The sequence below is a fragment of the Pelophylax lessonae genome (genome assembly GCF_965119305.1).
Source record: "Pelophylax lessonae genome assembly, chromosome: 4".
NCBI lineage: Eukaryota > Metazoa > Chordata > Amphibia > Anura > Ranidae > Pelophylax > Pelophylax lessonae.
This window is the reverse complement of record NC_138771.1, coordinates 13,772,880-13,797,521: the sequence shown is the minus strand read 5'-3', so window position 1 is coordinate 13,797,521 and position 24,642 is coordinate 13,772,880. Positions and strand designations below refer to the sequence as shown.

Genomic DNA, 24,642 nt, shown 5'->3' with positions numbered 1-24,642 from the left:
CAGGAAAAAGAAAGGGAAAAAGGAAGAAAAGAAAAGGGGTGTCACCAATTAGACAAAAAACAATTTAGATCTAAATCTATATTAAGACCCCGGGGCTGCAGAGTACCGAGGCGGTGGATCCACTGTGTTTCATTTTTAGAGATTGCTCTCTTTAGATTACCACCTCGCCAATGTGGTTCAACCCTATCTATGGCACAAAAGGCCAGCCCTCTTGGGTCTTTATTGTGGGCCAACCTAAAATGGTTGGATACGCTGTGATGGCGAAATCCCTTTTTAATGTTGGTCACGTGTTCACGTAATCTGACTTTAAGTTCCCTCGTTGTTCTACCCACATATTGTAGCCCGCAAGGGCATGACAATAAATATGTCACATGGGTAGATGAACATGTGATAAATTTGTCTATGGTAAACTGTTTACCATAGGCAAAGGATCTAAAATCAGAAGTTTTTCGCTTCCTATGCCTTGAGGTCTTACATATTGCACATCTCCCACAGCTAAAATAACCAACTTGGTCTAAAAAGGTACATGTTTTAATAGGGGGATTTACCACGTTATGCGCTAATTTAAGTCTTAAAGTGCTTGGTTTAGTGTAAATAAATTTAGGCCTCTGAGGTAGGATATTTTTTAGTGTGTCGTCTTTTAAAAGTAATGGCCAATGTTTTTTTATTATGTGTTCGACTTGTTTATATTGCCTGGTAAAACCTGTCATAAAGGCCAAACTGTAATTGTCGGTATTGTTACGATCTCTAGATTTGTCCTTCAGTAATTCTTTTCTGTCCATCTTCCTGATATTTTCTTTAGTGTTAATAAGGTCCTTGGAATTGTAGCCTTTCTCTTCAAATCTCCTTATTAGCATGTTGGCTTGTTGGTCGTAATCTTCTATTCGATCACAATTCCGTCTGACTCTGAGTAGCTGGCTCTTAGGGACTGAGCTCAGCCACTTTGGATGATGGCAACTCCCTTATACTTAGTAATCATTTATTTTTTTTTTTTTTCTGTTCTTTGCTCTGGAGAGGCCGAGCGTGCTGCGATCGTACGTTGAGTTTTTTTGAGTCACACAGGATTGTCACCATGGGGCGCTCCGTCAGGTTTGGTCGCTATAAACCAGTCTGACGAGTCCTGGGTGTTTGGGGCAACAGACAGAATGTAAAGCATGCGAGTAGGAGTGCGAGGAGGAGTGAAGAGTGGCAGCAGAGGAGGGAAAAGGTGAAGACAGTGACAGAAGGCTGATATCAGAGCACCTGTGAGGATGGAAGATTAAAGGGAATGTCCACCCTGAGCTTCTAGGTGAGTGTGGAAGGACAGACGTCTCCTTTTCTTCTTTTATGAATAAATTTCTCTGCAGCCCATCAGTCTTACCTGTATCCAGTATAAAGATACACTGCTGGCAGCTGTTGCTACAACATAGCGGCTAAAGTATATTATTCTTCCATGCATACAGCAAGCTTCAGGTGTATACACCGATCAGGCATAACATTATGACCACCAACAGGTGCAGTGAATAGCATTGATTATCTTGTGACAATGACACCTGAGAGTGGGTGGGATATACACTGTTTAAAAAAAAAAATGAAAGGAACACTTTGCAAACGCATCAGATCTCAATGGGGAAAAATCTTGTGCTGAATATCTGTACTGGTATGGACTGGGTAATGTGTTAGGATCTATACTGGTATGGACTGGGTAATGTGTTAGGATCTATACTGGTATGGACTGGGTAATGTGTTAGGATCTATACTGATATGGACTGGGTAGTGTGTTATACTGGTATGGACTGGGTAATGTGTTAGGATCTATACTGGTATGGACTGGGTAATGTGTTAGGATCTATACTGGTATGGACTGGGTAATGTGTTAGGATCTATACTGATATGGACTGGGTAGTGTGTTATACTGGTATGGACTGGGTAATGTGTTAGGATCTATACTGGTATGGACTGGGTAATGTGTTAGGATCTATACTGGTATGGACTGCGTAATGTTAGGAACTATACTGGTATGGACTGGATAATGTGTTAGGATCTATACTGGTATGGACTGGGTTATGTGTTAGAATCTATACTGGTATGGACTGGGTAATGTGTTAGTATCTATACTGGTATGGACTGCGTAATGTTGGGAACTATACTGGTATGGACTGGGTAATGTGTGAGGATCTATACTGGTATGGACTGGGTAATGTTTTAGGATCTATACTGGTATGGACTGGGTTATGTGTTAGAATCTATACTGGTATGGGCTAGGTAATGTGTTAGGCTCTATACTGGTATGGACTGGGTAATGTTTTAGGATCTATACTGGTATGGACTGGGTTATGTGTTAGAATCTATACTGGTATGGGCTAGGTAATGTGTTAGGCTCTATACTGGTATGGACGTGTTAGGATCTATACTGGTATGGAATGGGTAATGTGTTAGGATCTATACTGGTATGGACTGGGTAATCTGTTAGGATCTATACGGATATGGACTGGGTAATGTGTTAGGATCTATACTGGTATGGACTGGGTAATGTGTTAGAATCTATACTGGTATGGACTGGGTAATGTTAGAATCTATACTGGTATGGACTGGGTAATGTGTTAGAATCTATACTGGTATGGACTGGGTAATGTATTAGAAAGGAAAGGATGCCACATCGTTTGATGGAAATAAAAAAAAAAAATTATCACCCTACAGAGGGCTGAATTCAAAGACACTCTGAAAATGAAAGTGAATAAATGATGCAGCAGTCTAGTCCATTTTGCTGAAATTTCATTGCAGCAACTCAGAATGGTCCTCAGTAGTGTGTATGGCCCCCACATGCTTGTATGCATGCCTGACAACGTCTGGGCATGCTCCTAAAGAGACGACGGATGGTGTCCTGGGGTATTTCCTCCTAAATCTGGACCAGGACATCACTGAACTCCTGAACAGACTGAGGTGCAACCTGGTGGCATCAGATGGACCGAAACATAATGTCCCAGAGGTGTTTTATTGGATTTTGGTCAGGTGAACGTGGGGGTCATTCATTGGTATCAATTCCTTCATCCTCGAGGAACTGACTGCATACTATCGCCACATGAGGTCAGGCATTGTCATGCACCAGGAGGAACCCAGGACCCACTGCACCAGTGTAGGGTCTGACAATGGGTCCAAGGATTTCATCCAGATACCTAATGGCAGTCAGGGTGCCATTGTCTAGCCTGTAGAGGTCAGTGCGTCCCTCCATGGATATGTCTCCCCAGACCATCACTGACCCACCACCAATCCGATCATGCTGAACGTTGTTACAGGCAGCATAGAGTTTTGCACGGCTTCTCCAGACCCTTTCACATCCGTCATATGTGAACCTGCTGTCATCTGTGAAAAGCACAGGGTGCCAGTGGTGGACCTGCCAATTCTGGTGTTCAATGGCAAATGCCGGGCAGTGAGCACCACTAGCGGACGTCGGCCCTCAGGTCACCCTCCATGAAGTCTGTTTCTGATTGTTTGGTCAGAGACATTCACACCAGTGTCCTGCTGGAGGTCATTTTGTAGGGCTCTGGCAGTGCTCATCCTGTTCCTCCTTGCACAAAGAAGCAGATACCGGTCCTGCTGATGGGTTAAGGACCTTCTACGGCCCTGTCCAGCTCTCCTAGAGTAACTGCCTGTCTCCTGGAATCTCATCCATGCTCTGAGACTGTGCTGGGAGACACAACAAACTTCCTGGCAATGGCATGTATTGATGTGCCATCTTGGAGGAGTTGGACTGCCTGTGCAACCTCTATAGGGTCCAGGTATCACCTCATGCTACTAGCAGTGACACTGACCCTAGCCAAATGAAAAACTAGTGACAAACACTCAGATTAGATGAGTAGGGGAAAAAAAATGTCAGTGGCCTCCACCTGTAAAACCATTCCTGTATTGGAGGTCATCTTATTGTTGCCCATCTAGTGCACCTGTTAATTTCATTAACAAAGCAGCTGAAACTGATTAACAACCCCCTCTGCTACTTAACTGACCAGATCTATATCCCAGGAGTTTAGTTGATCTGATGTTATACTCTGATTAAAAAGTATTCCTTTTTTTGAGCAGTGTATTAGGCAGCAAGTGAACATGTTCCCTGAAGCTGATATGTTGAAAGCCGAAAAAAATAGGCAAGCATAAAGATTTGAGGGACTTTGACAAGGGCCAAACTGCAATGGCTAGACAACTGGATCAGAGGACAATTCAGCCCTTGTCGGTCACTTAAATCCTTACACTTGCCCTTTTCTTTGCTTTCAACACGTCAACTTCAGGGACAACATGTTCACTTAACTCCAAAATTGCAGTTCTTGCCCCGATTATATAAGAATATTACTGAGAGAAACACTCTTTTTGGCCCGTAAACCCATAGCAATTATGGATCCAGCCTACTCCTTCAGTGCCTCATTGGATACAATCGGTCAACCAAATTATGCCCTATGAGAAATTACTATTCGAACACAGAGGTTCTCCCCAAAAAAAAAATATAATAAAATTTGGGATATCCGGAAGCTCTGCCACTGACTGTAGAGAACGGCCTTTTTCAACCAGGGTTGCCTTGAGGCTTCTTCAGGGTTGCCTTGAGGCTTCTTCAGGGTTGCCTTGAGGCTTCTTCAGGGGTGCCTTGAGGCTTCTTCAGGGTTGCCTTGAGCTTTGTCAGGGGGTGCCCTGAGGCTTTGTCAGGGGGTGCCCTGAGGCTTTGTCAGGGGGTGCCCTGAGGCTTTGTCAGGGTTGCCCTGAGGCTTTGTCAGAGGTGCCCTGAGGCTTTGTCAGGGGTGCCCTGAGGCTTCGTCACGGGTGCCTTGGCATAATGCCTAAAAATTTATAAAAAAAAAATTGTATACAGGCCGGCAGGTGGATGAAGTCTTCCTTTTACTTGCACAAAGCCTCAGGATTTCATTGTGTACCATTATGACTGAAATAAATGTAAGAAACACTGGTCTAGAGGACTGGGACAGAGCGCAACTCAGCCCTTGTCAGTCACCTAAATCCTTACACTTGGCCTTTTCTTTACATTCAACACGACAACTTCAGCTCTTTTGGGATGTTCCCGGTCTGCAGTGGTCAGGACCGACCAAAAGTGCCCCAAGGAAGGAAAACCAGAAACCCTGCGACAAGGTCAAAGGTGTCCGAGGTGATTTTTTTTTTTAATTTTTGCGCTATAATCAAAAAAAGAGCAACAGCTCTGAAAAAAAATATATATTTTTTACATCCTGCTATAAAATAAAGAAAAATTAAAAATCGAATTTTTTCATAATTTTAGGCCAATTTGTATTCTGCTACAGATTTTTGGTAAAAAAAAAAAATCCCAATAAGCGTATTTTGATTGGTTTGCACGTCTTCAAACTAGGAGAAAGATTTCTGTCTTTTTTTTTTTTTTTTATCCTAGTAATTTTGGCAATCTGTGATTTTTAGCGGGACTGCGACATTGCAGCGGACAGATCCGACACCTAACTGACACTTTTGGGGGGACCAGTGACATTACTATAGTAATCAGTGCTAAAAATATGCACTGTCACTGTACTAATGACACTGGCAGGGAAGGGGTTAACACCAGGGGCGATCAAAGGGTTAAATGTGTCCCTAGGGGGTGTTTTCTAACTGTGGAGGGGGGGATGGGCTTGTGGAATCAACACAGAGACCTGTGATTCTAAATAGGAGGAACACAGGAGCCCTATGATGATTGCTGAGAGAACAACAGAATGCTGTGTTTACAACAGCAATCGCGGCCAGCAGCCCTGCAGATCAGCCTGCCTTTGGTGGCACGGGTGCGCCCCCACGATCGCTTCCGCGAAGCGCAGTACAGGTACATCGGTTCGTGGGAACCTGCCGTATATCTGCAGTTGCTGGTCAGCAAGTGTTTAAGTGCAAATTCATGTACCTGCACATGATTCTTGTTGTCGGCTCTGGGGGGGGGGGGGGGGCGCGCATGACACCGGAGCCACGCTCCCGATGTGACACAGTGGGAGCCAATCAGTGGCCGCTGGGGCCCACCCGTTGTTCGTGGGAGACTGCTGTTTTCTGTCACAGGGAGAGAGAGAGATCTTGTGTTCCTTCTAATCAGGAACACGGATCTCTCTCTTCCACCAGTCAGTCCTTCCTCACTCCCTTGGAAAACCATTAACCCTTTGATCGCCCCTGATGTTAACCCCTTCCCTGTCAGTGTCATTTACATTATTTTAGCACTGATCACTGTATTGGTGTCACTGGTCCCCAAAGAGCATCACTTAATGTCAGATTTGTCCTCTGCAATGTCACAATTAAAAAAAATTAATAATAATAAATAAAATAATAAATAAATTATTAATAATAATAAATAATAAACTAATATATAAAAAAATAGCTTTTGCGCAAACCAATCAATATACCCTTATTTGGATTTATTTTACCAAAAATATGTAGCAGAATACAAATTGGCCTAAAATGATGAAGAAATTAGATTTTTTACATTTTTTTATTGGGAATATATTATTTCAGAAAGTAAAAAAATATTTTTTTTTTTTAAATTGTCGATCCTTTTTTTTTTTTTTTTTTTTTTTCTTTGTTATAGCTCAAAAAAAAAAACCTCAGAGGCGGTCAAATACAGCCAAAAGAAAGCTCTTATTTGGGTCAACAAAAGAGAACTTTATTTAAGAATTTTGTTTGGGTATGGTGTCACACGTCCGCGCAATTGTCAGTTAAAGTAAAGCAGTGCCGAATTGCAAAAAAAAATGGTCTGGTCATGAAGGGGGGTAAATAATGTATTTCTGTATCCAGTATAATTATTGGCAGCCGCTGTATACTCTGCCATTGTTCACAGGCATGCAGCATAGATTTGGGTGTGTATATGTATGAAAGGCAAAGGGCAGGGCGAGGATTAAACCTTCTCTACTCGGAATGTAACAGTTTTTTCCGTTTTCTAGTTTCAGTTGACGTCGTTCTGTCTTTGTTTTAGAATTGAAGTGTAAGCTCTTGGGGTCAGGCTTGCAGTATTCTCCGTTTGGCCCTGGTCACGTAGTCACACTCAGCACCTGGCTACGCGCTCGTGTATCCACAGCTAGATGACATTGATTTCTCCCAATTACTTTTTAACTCACCCATCCCCTTTTTTTGATTAATGATTAACCAGTAAAATATTCCTTTTTATTTAAATGCTCCGAGGACATGACATTGAATTACAAACAGACGTTCGCTTGACAGGGCAGGTGGAGCAGATTTGACAGTAGAGAAGTGGGTGTGTGGAGGACTCTTTCCATTCATTAGGTCATCCAGAGCCTGGGACCAGGAGTGGTGCCGGAATATGGGAAGATTAGAGAGGGGGACAAGGTAGGCTTCCAGTCTGGGCGTCCCTCAACCATACTCATTGGACCTGAGATTGGAAGGATTGATGTCTGATCCATGATGTGTGAAGATGTGTGATGAGTACATGCTCAGCACAGAAGATGTAGGAGGTGGTATGTCCTTATTTACAACATATTTATAACAGCCGGAGAAAAAAAAATATGAAAATTGCTCATGGCAGAAAATTTTACCTAAATAGCTGCTAACATTTACACAAGGGGTCGTCACTCATCCCCGTAGATCACAATTTTATCATGTCCTATTGAGTTCTATATATTCTTTCCATTTTTAATACTCCTCTTTGAGTAATATCATATGCAAAGATTATTAACATTATTATCAGTATTATTATTTTGTAATGTTATAATGTTATAAAATAAAAAAAAAACAATAATACAACATATATAATCTTAAAAATAATACTTACCTTAAAAAAGATATATATATATATATTTAATTATTATTTTATTTTATTTTTTTGACGGTTAGCATTATTATCTTTAATATTATATATATATATGTTGTATTATTATTATTTTTTTTTTTTTTTTTATATATTCTATATTTTTCTGTTTGTAGTCAAAATAAGAATAATAGAAACAACAATTTTAATACAATATAAAAAAACAAATATATTAATAATGTTGCTACAAACATAAGATAATAACACAATATAATAATTTTGTATTTGTTGTTGCTGTTAATAATAGCAATTGTTCTTAACAAATAATACAATATTATTGTTTTGTATTAGGTGTTCTTGAGAAGAACAAATAATACAATATCATTATTTTATTATTGTAGGTTTTAATATATTGTATTATGTTTTTTATTATTATTATTATTTTTTTATTTTTTATTTGAAGGTTAGTATTTTTAAGATTATATATGTTGTATTATTACATTGTATTATTGTTTTTTTATTTGGCTTTTTCTGTTTGTAGTCATAAGAATAATAAAAACAATAGCAAAAATAATACAATATAATAAAACAAATATATTAATAATATTGCTACAAACATAATACATTATAATAAAACAAATAAATAATAACACAATATAATAATCTTGTATTTGTTGTTGCTGTTAGTACCAATTGTTAACAACAATTTAATACAATATTCATTATTTTATTTTTTTTAGGTGTTCTTGAGAAGGACAAATGATACAATATTATTATTATTATTATGTTATTATATTTTAATATTGTATGTTTTAATATTATATTGTATTTATAGGAATATTATTTGTAAGATTATATTTGTTTTATTATTAGATTGTATTATTTTATTTTTTTTTATTATTCAATATTTTTCTGTTTGTTGTCACAGGGCCCTCTAATTCCTCCTGTATTTAATTGTATTGTAACTGTACTGTCTCCCTTTATATTGTAAAGCGCTGCGCAAACTGTTGGCGTTATATAAATCCTGTATAATAATAATTCCACAATATTATTATTTTGTATTAGGTACAAATAATACAATATTATTTTATTTATTATATTTTAATATTGTATGTTTTTAATATATTGTAATATGTTTGTATTATTTTTATTATTATATATGCTTGTAGAAGCAATAATAAAAACAAAATTCTAATGAATACAATAATTTAATAAAATAAGCATAATATAATAATATTACTACAAACATAATACAATTTAATAAAACTAATATAACAATAATAACCACAAAATTAAAAATACAATATAATACAAATATAATTGTTTAATTAATACAATATTATTATAATTATTGTTTTTATTATATTTGTTTTTAATATTGTATGTTGCAATATTATAGATTATTATTATTTATTATATTTTTTTATGTTTGTAATAGCAATAACAAAAACAAAATAATACAATATAATAATAAAACAAATCTAATTTTACTACAAACATAATACAATATAATAAAACTAATATAACAATAATAACAATATTAATAGCCACAAAAATAATACAACATAATATAATATGTTGTTCATAACCATAATATATTATTATTATTTTGTTATATTTGTTTTAATAGTGTATGTTCTAATAATATTGTGTATTATTTTTGTATTTTTTTTATATATTTTTATGTTTGTAGTAACCAATAAAAAAAAATATATATATATAAAAATGTAAACAAACTTAATATTAATAATATTACTATAAACCTAATACAATATAATAAAACAAATAAGAACAATAACAAAAATAATACAATGTACTACTATTATTATTGTATTAATTGTTGCTAATAACCACAAATACAATATTATTAATAATTTTATTATTAAAAGTAAAATCCCAAATTTTGGGATATCACCAGAACAGGAATAGATTGGAATTCTTCCAATGGGGACATTATTTCAGCCAGGAATTTCTCTCACGTTGGAGGGATTTCCTCTGACTTCCTGTTGCAGATATGGGACAGAAAGTGAATGGAAATCTCCCCAATGGCCCCTTTCTCCTGTGCTTTCTGATCCGTTCCATCCATCTGTTTTTTTTTCGGGCAGACCTGAGTGGAAACTCTCTGTCTATGGGCATGCATGCATCCATGTTACATCCACTTACCTCCACGTCTGTCCTGGTCCAGGAAAATTTCTGTGGCCTTTTCCAATTTTAAGGGTTATGACTGCAGGTAATACAGGGTGCCATGAAGGAGCCTTGCAGCTTACGCATGCCTTTGCAAATGTGTGCTAACTAAACCCCCATATTTAACGCATACTGTTAGGTTAATTCGGTTGGTAAGCAGACTGGTTGGTGAGACGAGCTGGGAACTTTCTCTGGTTTTGGCTTTTCCATGTTTTTACCCTACACTTGACGTATCGGAGGTATGTAAATAGATGCAAATTACATTTGATCAAATACGGGTCCACGGTCTCCGGATTTTGAATGGCGCTAAATACCGAAGGAACACGGATGTTCCAAAAGCGATATCTGTCCCATTCTGCTCAGATTAAACAGGGGACCTGTTGATGGATCCTTGCTGAACAGACCAGTCAGTGCCCATGTGAAAGGTGGACAATGGGGGGGGGGGGGGACTTACAGGGATTATATCTCCCTCACAAAAAAAAAGTTTTAGCTTTACTTCTATTTTAAAAGTAATTTTACTAAAATAAGGGATTTTTTTGTATACATTGTTCAATATCAGGGACAAATATTCAAAAATAAGGTCCTATGTTTCCTTTATGTGTAAGTACGTGTAAAATACAGGGCTTTTTTTCTCCGAGAATAGGTGCATGTACTCCCTTCTTCTGGTCACCCCTTGTCTCCACCCTCTACCCACCTCTGAATGCTGTCCTTTGGTTCCACCCTCTACCCACCTCCCAGTACCCCCCCCCCCCCCTTTTAGATAATACAGAACCAAGTATCATGTTGTGGTTCTAGGTCATTTGTATGGAATTTGTTAATGATAACTAGAAAAGCAGTAAAATAGATCCCCTGGAACCAGCAACAATAGTCCCCCCCCCCCAACAATAGATCCCCCCAGCAACAATAAATCTTCCCCTGTAACACTAGAAAAAAACAGTAAAAATAGATCCCCTGCAATCAGCAACAATAGACCCCCAACAATAGCCCCCCAGAAACAATAAATCCTCCTCTGCAACAATCGTCCCCCCGAATAAATCCTCCCCTGCAACAAAAGACCCCCTCCTCCCAACAACAATAGCCCCCTAGCAACAATAGTTCCCCCAAGCAACAATAAATCCTCCACTGCAACAATAGCCCCACCCACAAAAAAATGCCCTCCAGCAACAATAGGTTCAACACAGCAACAATAGATCCCCCAACAGCGAGCATCAATAGGCCCTTCAGCTCACCCCACTGACCCCAGCACCCCTTTGCCATTGTATACATTGAGACTGGAGGTTACGGAACTGTGTTCCCCACGTTCCCGCTGAAAAAAAGCCCTGGTAAAATGTATACGTGATGTAAGGGAAATATATGGGCTGCCCTGCCACTGATGATCTTGATAAGACAGGTCTGCCTGGCTGGGACATACATGCTGCAACTAAACAGTCAGAATTCCTTATCGTTACACTTGTTTCAAGGCAAAAATACAGAAAGTATGGAAGCCATCGGACCAACATGGCAGCCAAGAAGAGGTCACCAGTGTCAGCCCCTTACGTATATTTCATTGTTAAACTGATCCATTGGTTTCTCATTGTAGCACTAGGCACACATTTAATGGTAAATCCTTAGGACTTGTAGGTTGTGGCTGGCCCTTGATGCTAGGATACCGTTTATTGGGTTTGCTGTGTGTCCTTTTTATAACTGGCAGGTTGCCCTTTTTTATGGAGCGATACCTGCTCCGTAATTGACTTTGAAAAAAGAATGTGCAAACAGATAAGGTATGGAATGAACGTCGTAATAAACGGAGCCATGGTACAGAGCATGTTCATGTGCTATGGGTGGAATACTGTAAAAGTGGAGACTGTTTAGTGATACATGTTGTGTCCATAGAGCCCTGAGAATCCATATTGGCAAAGTTGGAAACGAGAACTGAATCAACCGTGAACAGGAAGGATAACTAAGCCAGAGCCATGTTGACCTTGAAGCTACCCAGATTGTTGACCGTTCAGCAAGTGCCAAAGGTGAGTACCAAGAGATGGGACACCAAAGGTGAAATGTCTCTATGTACACTGAACAAAGTTATAAACGCAACACTTTTGTATTTGCCCCCATTTTTCATGAGCTGAACTCAAAGATCTAAGACTTTTCTATGTACACAAAAGGCCGATTTGTCTCAAATATTGTTCACAAATCTGTCTAAATCTGTGTTAGTGAGCGCTTCTCCTTTGCCAAGATAATCCGTCCACCTCACAGGTGTGGCATATCAAGATGCTGATTAGACAGCATGATTATTGCACAGGTGTGCCTTTGGCTGGCCACAATAAAAGGCCACTCTAAAATGTGCAGTTTTATCACACAGCACAATGCCACAGATGTCCCAAGTTTTGAGGGAGCGTGCAATTGGCATGCTGACTGCAGGAATGTCCACCAGAGCTGTTGCCTGAGAATTGAATGTTCATTTCTCTACCATAAGCCGTCTCCAAAGGCGTTTCAGAGAACTTAGCAGTACATTCAACCGGCCGCACAACCGAAGACCACGTGTAACCACACCAGCCCAGGACCTCCACATCCAGCATCTTCACCTCCAAGATCGTCTGAGACCAACCCAGGACCTCCACATCCACCATCTTCACTTCCAAGATGGTCTGAGACCAGCCCAGGACCTCCTAATCCAGCATCTTCACCTCCAAGATGGTCTGAGACCAGCCCAGGACCTCCACATCCAGCATTTTCACCTCCAAGATGGTCTGAGACCAGCCCAGGACCTCCACATCCAGCATCTTCACCTCCAAGATGGTCTGAGACCAGCCCAGGACCTCCACATCCAGCATCTTCACCTCCTAGATGGTTTGAGACCAGCCCTGGACCTCCACATCCAGCATCTTCACCTCCAAGATGGTCTGAGACCAGCCCAGGACCTCCACATCCAGCATCTTCACCTCCCAAGATGGTCTGAGACCAGCCCAGGACCTCCACATCCAGCATCTTCACCCCCAAGATGGTCTGAGACCAGCCCAGGACCTCCACATCCAGCATCTTCACCCCCAAGATGGTCTGAGACCAGCCCAGGACCTCCACATCCAGCATTTTCACCTCCAAGATGGTCTGAGACCAGCCCAGGACCTCCACATCCAGCATCTTCACCTCCAAGATGGTCTGAGACCAGCCCAGGACCTCCACATCCAGCATCTTCACCTCCAAGATGGTCTGAGACCAGCCCAGGAGCTCCACATCCAGCATCTTCACCTCCAAGATGGTCTGAGACCGGCCACCCGGACAGTCGCTGCAACAATCGGTTTGCATAACCGAACAATTTCTGCACAAACTGTCAGAAACCGTCTCAGGGAAGCTCATCTGCATGCTCGTCGTCCTCATCGGAGTCTCCACCTGACTGCAGTTCATCTTCGTAACCGACGTGAATGGGCGAATGCTCACATTCAGTGGTGTCTGGCACTATGGAGAGATGTTCTTTTCACGGATGAATCCCAATTTTCTTAGATCTTTAAGTTCAGCTCATGAAAAATGGGGGCAAAAACAAGTGTTGCATTTTTGTTCAGTATATATACTGTATACTACATATATCTATACTGTATAACCTACACAATCTGCCTTCTGTCTCTCAGGTGTTCCATGAAGACAGCATTATATGTGGATACCGCTCCCCTCGGAGCTCTGCCTCAGCTTGTGTCCTAAGTGTCTTCCAGTTGACCAATGAGACCGTTAATATCTGGACACATTTTCTACCATCCTGGTAAGGATTCCTTTCGACAAGATCCTATATGAAAATGTCTAGAGCAGACCTGGGCACTTTACAGCCCATGGGCCACACCTGGCCCTTTGGCTTTTTCTGTTTGGCCCATGTGAGGCCAATCGGAAGGAAGTAAATGACTTTGAATAAGTGTTGGAGAGTCAGCAAGATGGCGGATAACAAGGTGGTGGCGGTCACACTTCCAAGTAGCATCAGCAGTGCAGGAGGGGTGGCGCGCTACCCCTTAAGCAACTGGGACAGAGCATGGGAGGTGGGCTAAAAAGGATATGATGTCAGTGAGGGTATGTGGGAATGGGTTGCCAGGTCCCACTCTCCACCTGACGGGTATGTATTGCCTAATTGACCACTTCCTGACCTCCCCATAGCAGATATACAGCTACAGGATGGCGGTTCTGTGCAGAATCACACATATGTGTGTGTGTGTGTGTGTGTGTGTGTGTGTGTGTGTGTGTGTGTATATATATATATATATGTGTGTGTGTGTGTGATTATGCCCTTCTGCATAGAAGGGCGATTACTCACAGCAGAAGCTGATCTGCGGGTGCCGGGCTACGGATGTCCGCTGGCACCCGCTGATCATCGGACAGAGACGCAGAGCTCTGTTCTGACAGGGGATAAAGTGATGGATTTTGTGTCCCTGCAAAGCAGGGAGTAAAATCCATCCCTTTCCTTAGTAAAAGCAGCACACAGTTTACACACAAACACTGGCTAGGCACACGTTTAACCCTTTGATTGCCCCAGATGTTTAACCCCTTCCCTGCAAGTGTCATTAGTACAGTGACAGTGCATATTTTTAGCACTGATCACTGTATTAGTATCACTGGCTCCCACAAAGTGTTGCAAGTGTCAGGGGTTTATTTACTAAAGCAGAATTAGTCACATCTCTGCATAGAAACCAATCCGCTTCGAACCTCAGCTTGTTCAATAAGGCTTTGGCAATAAAACCTGTTAGCTGATTGGTTTCTATGCAGAACTGTAACTAATTTTGCACTCTCTAGCTGTAGTAAATAAACCCCTTAGTGTCCAATTGCTCGCCGCAATATCGCAGTCCTGCTAGAAGTCATTGATCGCCGCCATCACTAGCATAAAAATAAATGATTCCGGCAATACCATAGTTTGTATAATGCAGGTTGTTTGACCCTATAACTTTTTCGCAAACCAATCAATATACACTTATTGGGATTTTTTTCCAAAAATATGTACATATTGTACAAGTACATACATAGTGGCCTGAATTTATGAAGAAATTAGATTTTTTTACATTTTTTTATTTAATAATAAATATATGTACATAATAAAACATGTACATATTGGCCTGAATTTATAAAGAAATTTGATTTATTTACATTTTTTTTATTTAATAATATATGTACATAATAAAATATGTACAAATTGGCCTGAATTTATGAAGAAATTTGATTTATTTATATTTAATCATAAAAAAAATAAAAACTGCAGTTTTATTGCATATGTTTTATAGCAGAAAGTAAAAAAAAAAAATATATATATATATATATATATATATATATATATATATATATATATATATATTTATTTTTTTTTCAAAATTGTCGGTCATTTTTAGTTTATATAGCAAAAAATTTTAAAACGCAGAGGTGATCAAATACCACCAAAAGAAAGCTCTATTTGTGGGGGAAAAAATAATATAAATTAAGAGCCCATTCACACTAGCGCGGCACGACTCTGTACTACTTCGGGGGCGACTTATGAAGTCCCGTGCACCGTGACTTCGGCGCGACTTGCACGGACTTCATATAATGAATGTCTATGCAAGTCGCTCCGAGGTCGCCCCGAAGTAGTACAGGACCCTTTTTCTAAGTCGGAGCGACTTGTGTCGCTCCTATTAGAATGGGTCCTGTAGCAGTCAATGGACGACGACTCGTCAGGCTGACAAGTCGCCTGACAAGTCGCGGTAGTGAATGGGGCATTAGTTTGTGTCCATCATTGCAAGAGCCAGTTAGTAACACAGTGGCAGCAAAAAAATGGCCTGGTCATGAAGGGGGAGGGGTGGAGGGTAAATCTTCCAGAGGTCAAGTGGTTAAATGTTAGGCTTATTTTTGGGACACACTGCTGGTCTTCAACCTTCTGAAAAACATACACATTTCCAGTATTGTTATTGTGAAAGTTTATAGAATGTTATGTTAAAAATTCAGCATATGTTAAAAGTTCAACCTATTGGTTCGGCCTTCCAAAACAGTCCCACATTCTCATGTGGCCCCTTGGGAAATTTAGGTGCACACCCCAAGGACTAGAGAATGCAGCGATGGATCTGATTGGAGAATTTCTTGCTGGTCTTTATGTCACGCTTGTTGGGTCTCTGTCTTCTCCATACTGGAATTTCTGTTGTGGACAGCCAGTGACTTTCTTTTTTTTTTTTTTTACAAATCTTCGACTTTCTGAAATGCTTTTTCTGGATCTTTTCTGTCTCTACAATCTTCTGAATCTCACTTATTTCCTTCTTTGGTCTTTGTAAGTGCCCTTCAATGAATGATCTGTCCTTTTCCATTCTTACATGCTGTAAAGCATTCGGCCTTCCAAAACAGTCCCATATTATCATGTGGCCCCTTGGGAAATTTAAGTGCCAACCCCAAGGTCTAGAGCAGTGATGGGGAACCTTGGCACCCCAGATGTTTTTGAACTACATTTCCCATAATGCTCACCTACACTGCAAAGTGCAAGAGCAACTTGGGAAATGTAGTTTCAAAACATCTGGGGTGCCAAGGTTCGCCATCACTGCTCTAGAGAATGCAGCGATGGATCTAATTGGAGAATTTCTTGCTGGTCTTTATGTCCCGCTTGTTGAGTCTGTCTTCTCCATACTGGACTTTCTATTGTGGACAGCCAGTGACTTTCTTTTTTTTTTTTACAGATCTTCAACTTTCTGAAATGCTTTTGCTGGATCTTTTCTGTCTCTACAATCTTCTGAATCTCACTTATTTCCTCCTTTGGTCTTTGTAAGTGCCCTTCAATGAATGACCTATCCTTATCCATTCTTACTTCCTGTAAAGCCTTCAAAAAGATCAGGCAGCACGGAGTCCATTAAAATAAGGTGATGCCACCCTTCTCCTGCGCTTAGAATCCAAGCTCCCCAACCACACTCCCCACGGGACTTACAGCTGGCGTCTTGGATGGCTAGGTCTTGCAGCCCAAAAAGGACTGGGGTAGTCCAACGGTACTAAAAGCAAAAAGAAACAAAGAAAGGCGCACCGACCTAGCGCATTATCCTCAATAATAGGCTTTATTTATGCAACATGTAAAAAATGGCTACTCACCAACACAGGTGTAAAAATGATCATAACAGGCTCAGTTGCTCCAGTGTCAGGAATAGTCCATATGAAAGTCCATAATCCATAATAAAACGCGTTTCGAGGCTTCGCCTCTTCCTCAGAGCCACTGTGTCATGACCTACTCACAAGTTTAAAGGAGGAGGAAGAGGCTAAGCCTCGAAACGCGTCAGCCGTCATCTCATCGGATTATGGACTTTCATATGGACTATTCCTGACACTGGAGCTACTGAGCCTGTTATGATCATTTTTACAACTGTGTTTGTGAGTAGCCATTTTATATGTTGCATAAAAAAGCCTATTATTGAGGATAATGTGCTAGGTCGGTGCGCCCTTTCTTTGTTCCTTTTTGCCTTTAGCACGGAGTCCATTATTTTACAGTAGTTATCAAAATTTGAGTAGGTAGCTATAAGGGACTTCCAAATCTGGCCATTGAGGTACAGCCTAATAATACAACCATTTTTAGTTAGAGTACCTCTTGAGATTGCTTGGGGTCCCTTGAGCTGTGGCCGATTGACCTCCTTTTAGATGGTTAAACCAACAAACAAAATCACAGTCTGTGCTACAGGTGTAAGGACCTTCCATACCCTAAAAGTCCTGGAAATATCCATCACTGTCAACCAGCACTATAGCCAGTGGCTCAATAAATCAATAGTGTAGCGCCAGACTCATAAAAGTGCAAACAATCAAATCTAAATAAAAATCAAGCAGTTCAAAAACTGTGCTTATTAAATCATATACAATCAATAAGTATTCACAGTGATAATATACAGTGCCAAAAATATATCATGCACAAAGAAAAAAGTCCCTAATAGGTGAAAAGACACAGTCTATTCAGACTGTGCAAACAAATCCGTGTATAGAAAGCAAGAAAAGTCCTTCAAACACATCCCATAAGTGATGGATATAAGCAAACACATTCGTGACTGTGCCTCATCCCTTCACCTCCACTCGTGGCCTCTCACCTTATATGTAGACCCAAGAATCACCAAGGGTCTCCTACAGCATTTATACCCTCTCAAGGGGGGTTCAGGAGAGATCAGGTTCCACAGAAGAAGGGGATCCTCACTTATATCGAACTCAGGCCACATACAGCATGAAAGATAAATAAAGGGGACATCTAGTGCTCTCTGTATGAATCGTTATGGCATTTATTTATAATACAGACCGCACTTACATTGGATGGCACTCAGCAGTGCGTGCATCAGCAGGCATGTGTAATACAGAACGGTAGAGATGTCCATTGGGTTATAGCCTAATAATACAACCATTTTTAGTTAGAGTACCTCTTGAGATTGCCTGGGGTCCCTTGAGCTGTGGCCGATTGACCTCCTATTTAATGGAGAATTATACATACAATCGTAGCATAATAAGCTAAAATTCATACTTAGTTCAATAGTTCCCCCTAACAACTGTAAATAGATTGTCACGTCATGCTTACCAATTGGTATAGATCAGAGCCTATCCCGATCCCACATCAGGAGAAGTAGGACCGAGGGTGTAGTATCAGCATCATGGGGGCAGATAAGCCAAATGTCCTCTAAACCGGAAGAGTCCCACAAGGTAAGCACTGGACCGTATGTACAGCATGTGGAGAGTGTCACCAAGAAGTTGGAACATAGAAACGGGGGTATGATAATATCTGCCCGGTTTTAGTTGTAAACACATGTGAGGTGGTAACCGTTATGTACAGCTTATGCCGCTGTACAGAACACTGGTGAGACCTCACTTGGAGTATTGTGCGCAGTACTGGAGGCCATATCTCCAGAAGGATATAGATACTCTAGAGAGAGTTCAGAGAAGAGCTACTAAACTAGTACATGGATTGCAGGAAAAAACTTACCAGGAAAGGTTAAAGGACCTTAACATGTATAGCTTGGAAGAAAGAAGAGACAGAGGGGATATGATAGAAACTTTTAAATACATAAAGGGAATCAACTCAGTAAAGGAGAGCATATTTAAAAGAAGAAAAACTACTACAAGAGGACACAGTTTTAAATTAGAGGGGCAAAGGTTTAAAAGTAATAGTATTACTTTACTGAGAGAGTAGTGGATGCATGGAATAACCTTCCTGCAGAAGTGGTAGCTGCAAATCAGTGTTAATTTCGTCGACTAAAACCGACTAAAACGTTTTCGTCGACTAACACAATTCAGATGACTAAAATACGACTAAAACTAAAATGGCATTTTAGTCAAAAGACTATAACTAAAACTAAATCGAAATTTGCTGCCAAAAATTAACACTGGTGCATGCTCAAAGCATAAATAATAACATATTAGATTTTTCACTCCAGGACCAGCAGTAGTATATAATGAGTTTGGAAATTGTAGAAAAATGCTTAAATAATGCATTACAAATTACAATTGAACTACACCCATTTGGTTATAGATGACTAAAATGAGTTTTAGTCGACTAAAATGTAGGGCGTTTTAGTCGACTAAAATGTAGGGCGTTTTAGTCGACTAAAATGTAGGGCGTTTTAGTCGACTAAAATATACTGGAGTTTTAGTCGACTAAATACGACTAAAACTAAAACACTTGCAGAAGACTAAAATAGGACTAAAACTAAAATGCCATTTTAGTCCTAAGACTAAGACTAAAACTAAATTGAAATTTGCTGCCAAAATTAACACTGCTGCAAATACAGTGAAGGAGTTTAAGCATGCATGGGATAGGCATAAGGCTATCCTTCATATAAGATAGGGCCAGGGACTATTCATAGGATTCAGATATATTGGGCAGACTAGATGGGCCAAATGGTTCTTATCTGCCGACACATTCTATGTTTCTATGTTAAAAAATGTTAAAGCGTCGCCTATTGAAATTTCTATCGACCGTAGTTTGTCGCCATTCCACGGGTGTGCGCAATTTTAAACCATAACATGTTGGGTATCTATTTACTTGGCGTGACATCATCTTTCACAATATACAGAAAAAATGGGCTAACTTTACTGTTTAGTATTTTTTTAAATGCAGTGAAATGTGATTTTTCGTAATTTTTCCCAAAAAAATGGCGTTTTAAAGACCGCTGCGCAAATACAGCGTGACAAAAAATATTGCAATGACCGACATTTTATTCTCCAGAGACTTTGCTAAAAAAATATATATATATAATGTTTGGGGGTTCCAAGTAGTTTTCTTGGAAAAAATACTGATTTTAACTTGTAAACAAAAAGTGTCCGAAATAGGGCTGGGGCTTAAAGAGGAAGTAAACCCTCCTCAGGAAGCTGTACCTATAGGTAAGCCTATGATAAGGCTTACCTATAGGTACTGTAAATATCTCCTAAACTTACACCGTTTAGGAGATATTTACCTTTAATGCAGCCAGTGACGTCACTGGCGCATGCGCTCTGAAGGAACGGCTGACCGTGCCGTTCCTTCAGAGCCCCGTGCCGTGACCGTCGGCTCCCGTGCGCGTGCGCGGGAGTGACGTCACCGCGGCTCCGGCCAATCAGATGACCGGATGCCGCGATCCCGGAAGACGGGCGACATGTCATGTCGCCCGTCATACAGGTAAGAGAGCGGCACGGCGGGGGCTCGTTCTAAGGTAAGTATTTCATAATGAGCTAGTATGCGAAGCATACTAGCTCATTATGTCTTTCTCTTGCAGGTTGTAAAAAAAAAAAAAAAATTTTAAATGAGTTTACAACCTCTTTAAGTGGTTAACGGACAGAAAGGTTTTTCTAACATGTATACGGTACCTGCTGGCCAAGGTTTCTCTGGGACAAGGTGGCTGGACAGGTTATCACACCTCATCCAATTCCTATTGTTTCCCCCTGAAAGGACACTTTCGAACCCCCCTCCCCCCCCCCCCCCCCATCTCTCACACACACACACCTCTCTACAAAACAAAACACAAGCTGTTGCCCATGTCAACTGAGAATACACCCAGGTGTCATCTGGTCCATGTCCAGTTTTAGCTTTTATTCCACCAAGTGTAAAAATTTTGGAAGAAATCCTTCTGCTTTTTGGTCCAAGAAAATTACCACCATATAGAGGTATTAAAATAATACTAAACAAAATATGATAAAATATGGTCCAAGTGGCTGGCTGATCCAGTTACAGCCTCTATGCTCGTTAGATCATAATTCTATTGTGTAGTCCTTTGAGATATTGGTTTTTGTCTGGGATCATTTTCCTTCTGTTAGTCATGTTAATGTGTTTATTTACTGCTCCTTGCAGTGCGAGCCATGTCATGTTACTTTTGTTAGCGGGGTAACAGTTGTCCTTCTTACTAGATTAATGTATAAATGCAAATAAACCTGCGCACCCTGCTAAGCACCAGCAGCTAGCTTAAACACTGGCAAGAAATACAATAAAATATACACACGAGCAGCGCTGGTTAAAACGGAGTTCCGGGCAAAAAACATTTTTGAGATAAAAATACCCCCAGGACAGTCAGGGCTAGTGCATTTAAGCAACGATAGCCTCCAAAATGTCCCCTGTTTAATGCCCCGTACACACGCGTCGATAGTTGGCCGTGAATTTTCGGCCAACGTCCGATCTGCCGATTTTCGGCTTGTTAGTATGATGCTTTCGACAACCGACTCTGACTTTTCGGCCGAATAAAATCTGGTGTGCAGGCTATAAAATTTTTGTTGGAAAATAGGGAGTGTTTTGGCGCTCTCAGGTGGTGCTATCAATGGGGTGGCTGCAAATTGTGGACAGGTTTCAGGGTAAAACCAAAAAGAAGCACCAACACATGGGAGATATATCATTAAGAGCCTGGGCACAAGGGGGGGATTTAAAGTCCGTGTTCAAGTTCCTAGACAGACAGTGATGGTGTGCACTCTTCAAATCCAGAGGGGAGGGGGGAGAGCGAGAAAAATCTGAGGTTGACCCTGGGATGGATGGAGGGGTTGTCACTCAGGGCAGCTGACCGGAGGAGTGAAGCAGCTCTGTATCAGAAATATAGAAGAGAGGAAAGCGCCTCTTGAGTGTTGTAAACGATTTAATGACAAAAATGATAGTAGTGACTCACATTAAGGTACTCGTTATCATGTGTGGCGTTGTGCTCCGGAGGCTGGATGTCTGCTCAGTTCAAGTCGGTCTAATCATCCAAGTGGGCTCTGGAGGCTTGCTCTGCCGAATTCTGGGTAGACTCGGTGGAGGAACTTGGAGGAGCTCAAACAGCGGCCGGCAGCGTCTGACGTCACATGTGCAGAGAAGGGCAGTGAGGGCAAACCGGGCTTCACAGCGCGTTTCGGAGCATACGTCAATACCAGGTTCGGGCATGTGCACTCCTTTCTCAAATGCCCGAACCTGGCATCGACATATGCTCCAAAACGCGTTGTGAAGCCCAGTTTGCCCTCACTGCCCTTCTCTGCACATGTGACGTCAGACGCTGCCGGACGCTGTTTGAGCTCCTCCAAGTTCCTCCTCCGAGCTACCCGGAATTCGGCAGAGCAAGCCTCCAGAGCCCACCCGGACGATTAGACCGACTTGAACTGAGCAGACATCCAGCCTCCGGAGCACAACGCCACACACGATAACGAGTACCTTAATGTGAGTCACTACTATCATTTTTGTCATTAAATCGTTTACAACACTCGAGGCGCTTTCCTCTCTTCCATATAAAATTTTTGTTGGCCGTCAACACAACGGCCGATTTTCCGTCAGTCAGTACAGATTTCGGCAGACAAAAATCTGATGAGCAAGACTGGGCATGCTCAGAGAAGAAAAAACACACGGAAAGTAAACCAGCACATGACATCACTTCTGAAGTAGATATTTGTTGGCCGAGAAAATTAGTGTGCAGTCTAGGCACATTCCAAGCAACAAATCACCACTCTGGACAAAAGTCGGACGATCGGTAGATAATCGTTGCGTGTGTACGAGGCATTACTTACCTGCAGGATGAAATACTTACCTTGAAAATGTCTTGTCCAGCGCTGCCATCTCCGGTGTGGGCAGCTGAAGCCAGAGCGTCCCTCTTTGTGTCCTCTTCCTGGATGTCTGTGTCCCAGAATGCCCTGCTCGTCACTTCCGGTGCAGGCGCGTCATCCCGCAGCGGGTTCCGCGCATGCCCAGAAGCTGTTCTAATCCATCGGCAAAGAATGACGCGCCTGCACCGGAAGTGACGAGGGACACTGATGCAGGCGCATTGACTCCTGGAATTAATGACGCTCATCTCCCAGGAGTCAATGCAAAGGGAGAAGTGACGTCGTTGGCCCCGGCCGCAGAGGGAGGAAGTGGAAGGAAGGTAAGTTAATTTTAAGAAAAAATCAGGTAAGTGGAAAAAAATTAAAAATTATAACTATCCAATTCTTTTTCAGGACGTTTTCATCTAACAGAAAATGCAAAAATCAAAAATAAGGTGGAACTCCACCTTAAGTAAAACACAATAGTATGAAAAATGTTCATCAGAGTCCAACAGTTCAAATCACCCACTGCTGTATTTGACCATTGAAGGTCCATACTTGTCGGTAAGAGTCAGTGTGTGGTGGAGGCTCTATCTCACTACCCTGCACTTTCCGACACCTGGGTGGAAGTTCGTGCTCTAAAATTTCTAGGATTATCTTCATGCATGTTGGACTCTGATGAACATTTTTCATACTATTGTGTTTTACTTTAAACTGGAGTTCCACCCTATTTTTGACATGGCTCGCACTGCAAGGAGCAGTAAATAAACACATTAATACGACTAACAGAAGGAAAATGATCCCAGACAAAAACCAATATCTCAAAGGACGTCGAAGGACTACACAATAGAATTATGATCTAACGAGCATAGAGGCTGTAACTGGATCAGCCAGCCACTTGGACCATATTTTATCATATTTTGTTTAGTATTATTTTAATACCACTTTATGGTGGTAATTTTCTTGCACCAAAAAGCAGAAGGATTTCTTCCAAAATTTTTACACTTGGTGGAATAAAAGCTGAAACTGGACATGGACCAGATGACACCTGGGTGTATTCTCAGTTGACATGGGCAACAGCTTGTGTTTTGTTTTGTAGAGAGGTGTGTGTGTGGGATGGGGGGGGGGTGGGGGTGCGAAAGTGTCCTTTCAGGGGGAAACAATAGGAATTGGATGAGGTGTGATAACCTGTCCAGCCACCTTGTCCCAGAGAAACCTTGGCCAGCAGGTACTGTATACATGTTAGACCAACCACCACACACTGACTCTTACCGACAAGTATGGACCTTCAATGGTCAAATAAAGCAGTGGGTGATTTGAAGGATCACTCAACCTAGAATCTCCTGGATGGTAAATGGGAAAATCCATGATTCCAATCAGCCAGCAGCTAAAAGCCTTCAGTAACCAGGTCCAGCATTGGGTGAATTAAGAAATCAATCAGCCTTACACCTCCGGATTAATGTGTAATACATCCGTATTCCAACCAAAGTCAATGAAGTTACCTGAGTGTAGCGGTGATATGTTCTCTCTTCCCTGGATTGGATCGCTGTCTCTTCCCCAGCGATCCAATCCGGATCCGGAGTGCTGCTGCAGGGGATGTTTCAGGATGGAGAGCGGAGGAAGGGGCTAGTAAATATGTAATTTACCTGCATCTTCCTTTTCTAAATGAATACAGTGAACACACTCACTCACTGTGTCCATTCATAACTGAAGCATAGTAAATTGTGTTTACTATGCTTCAGTTTGTGATTGAATAGGAAGCCACTCAGCACAGACCAATTCATTCGCTGAGGTTGCAAAGAAAGGCATGTGTGTTTGAGGTTGGGGGTGCA

The 24,642-nt window shown here is 41.0% G+C and overlaps 1 protein-coding gene across 3 annotated transcripts in view; it reads left to right on the top strand.

Moving 5' to 3' along the window:
- Positions 1 to 1,245: 1,245 nt before the first annotated feature.
- Positions 1,246 to 24,642, top strand: part of PAQR5 (progestin and adipoQ receptor family member 5) — an 80,941-nt gene continuing 57,544 nt past the window's right edge. For 2 of the 3 annotated variants that reach the window (XM_082253032.1, XM_082253030.1), the window contains exons 1-3: positions 7,153 to 7,290; positions 11,765 to 11,895; positions 13,498 to 13,625. In XM_082253032.1, coding sequence (XP_082109158.1) covers positions 11,845 to 11,895; positions 13,498 to 13,625 — 179 coding nt within the window. In that variant the 5' untranslated portion in view covers positions 7,153 to 7,290; positions 11,765 to 11,844. Of the gene's footprint in view, positions 1,289 to 7,152; positions 7,291 to 11,764; positions 11,896 to 13,497; positions 13,626 to 24,642 lie in introns of those variants that run through there. The other variant, XM_082253031.1, reaches the window with a different exon arrangement.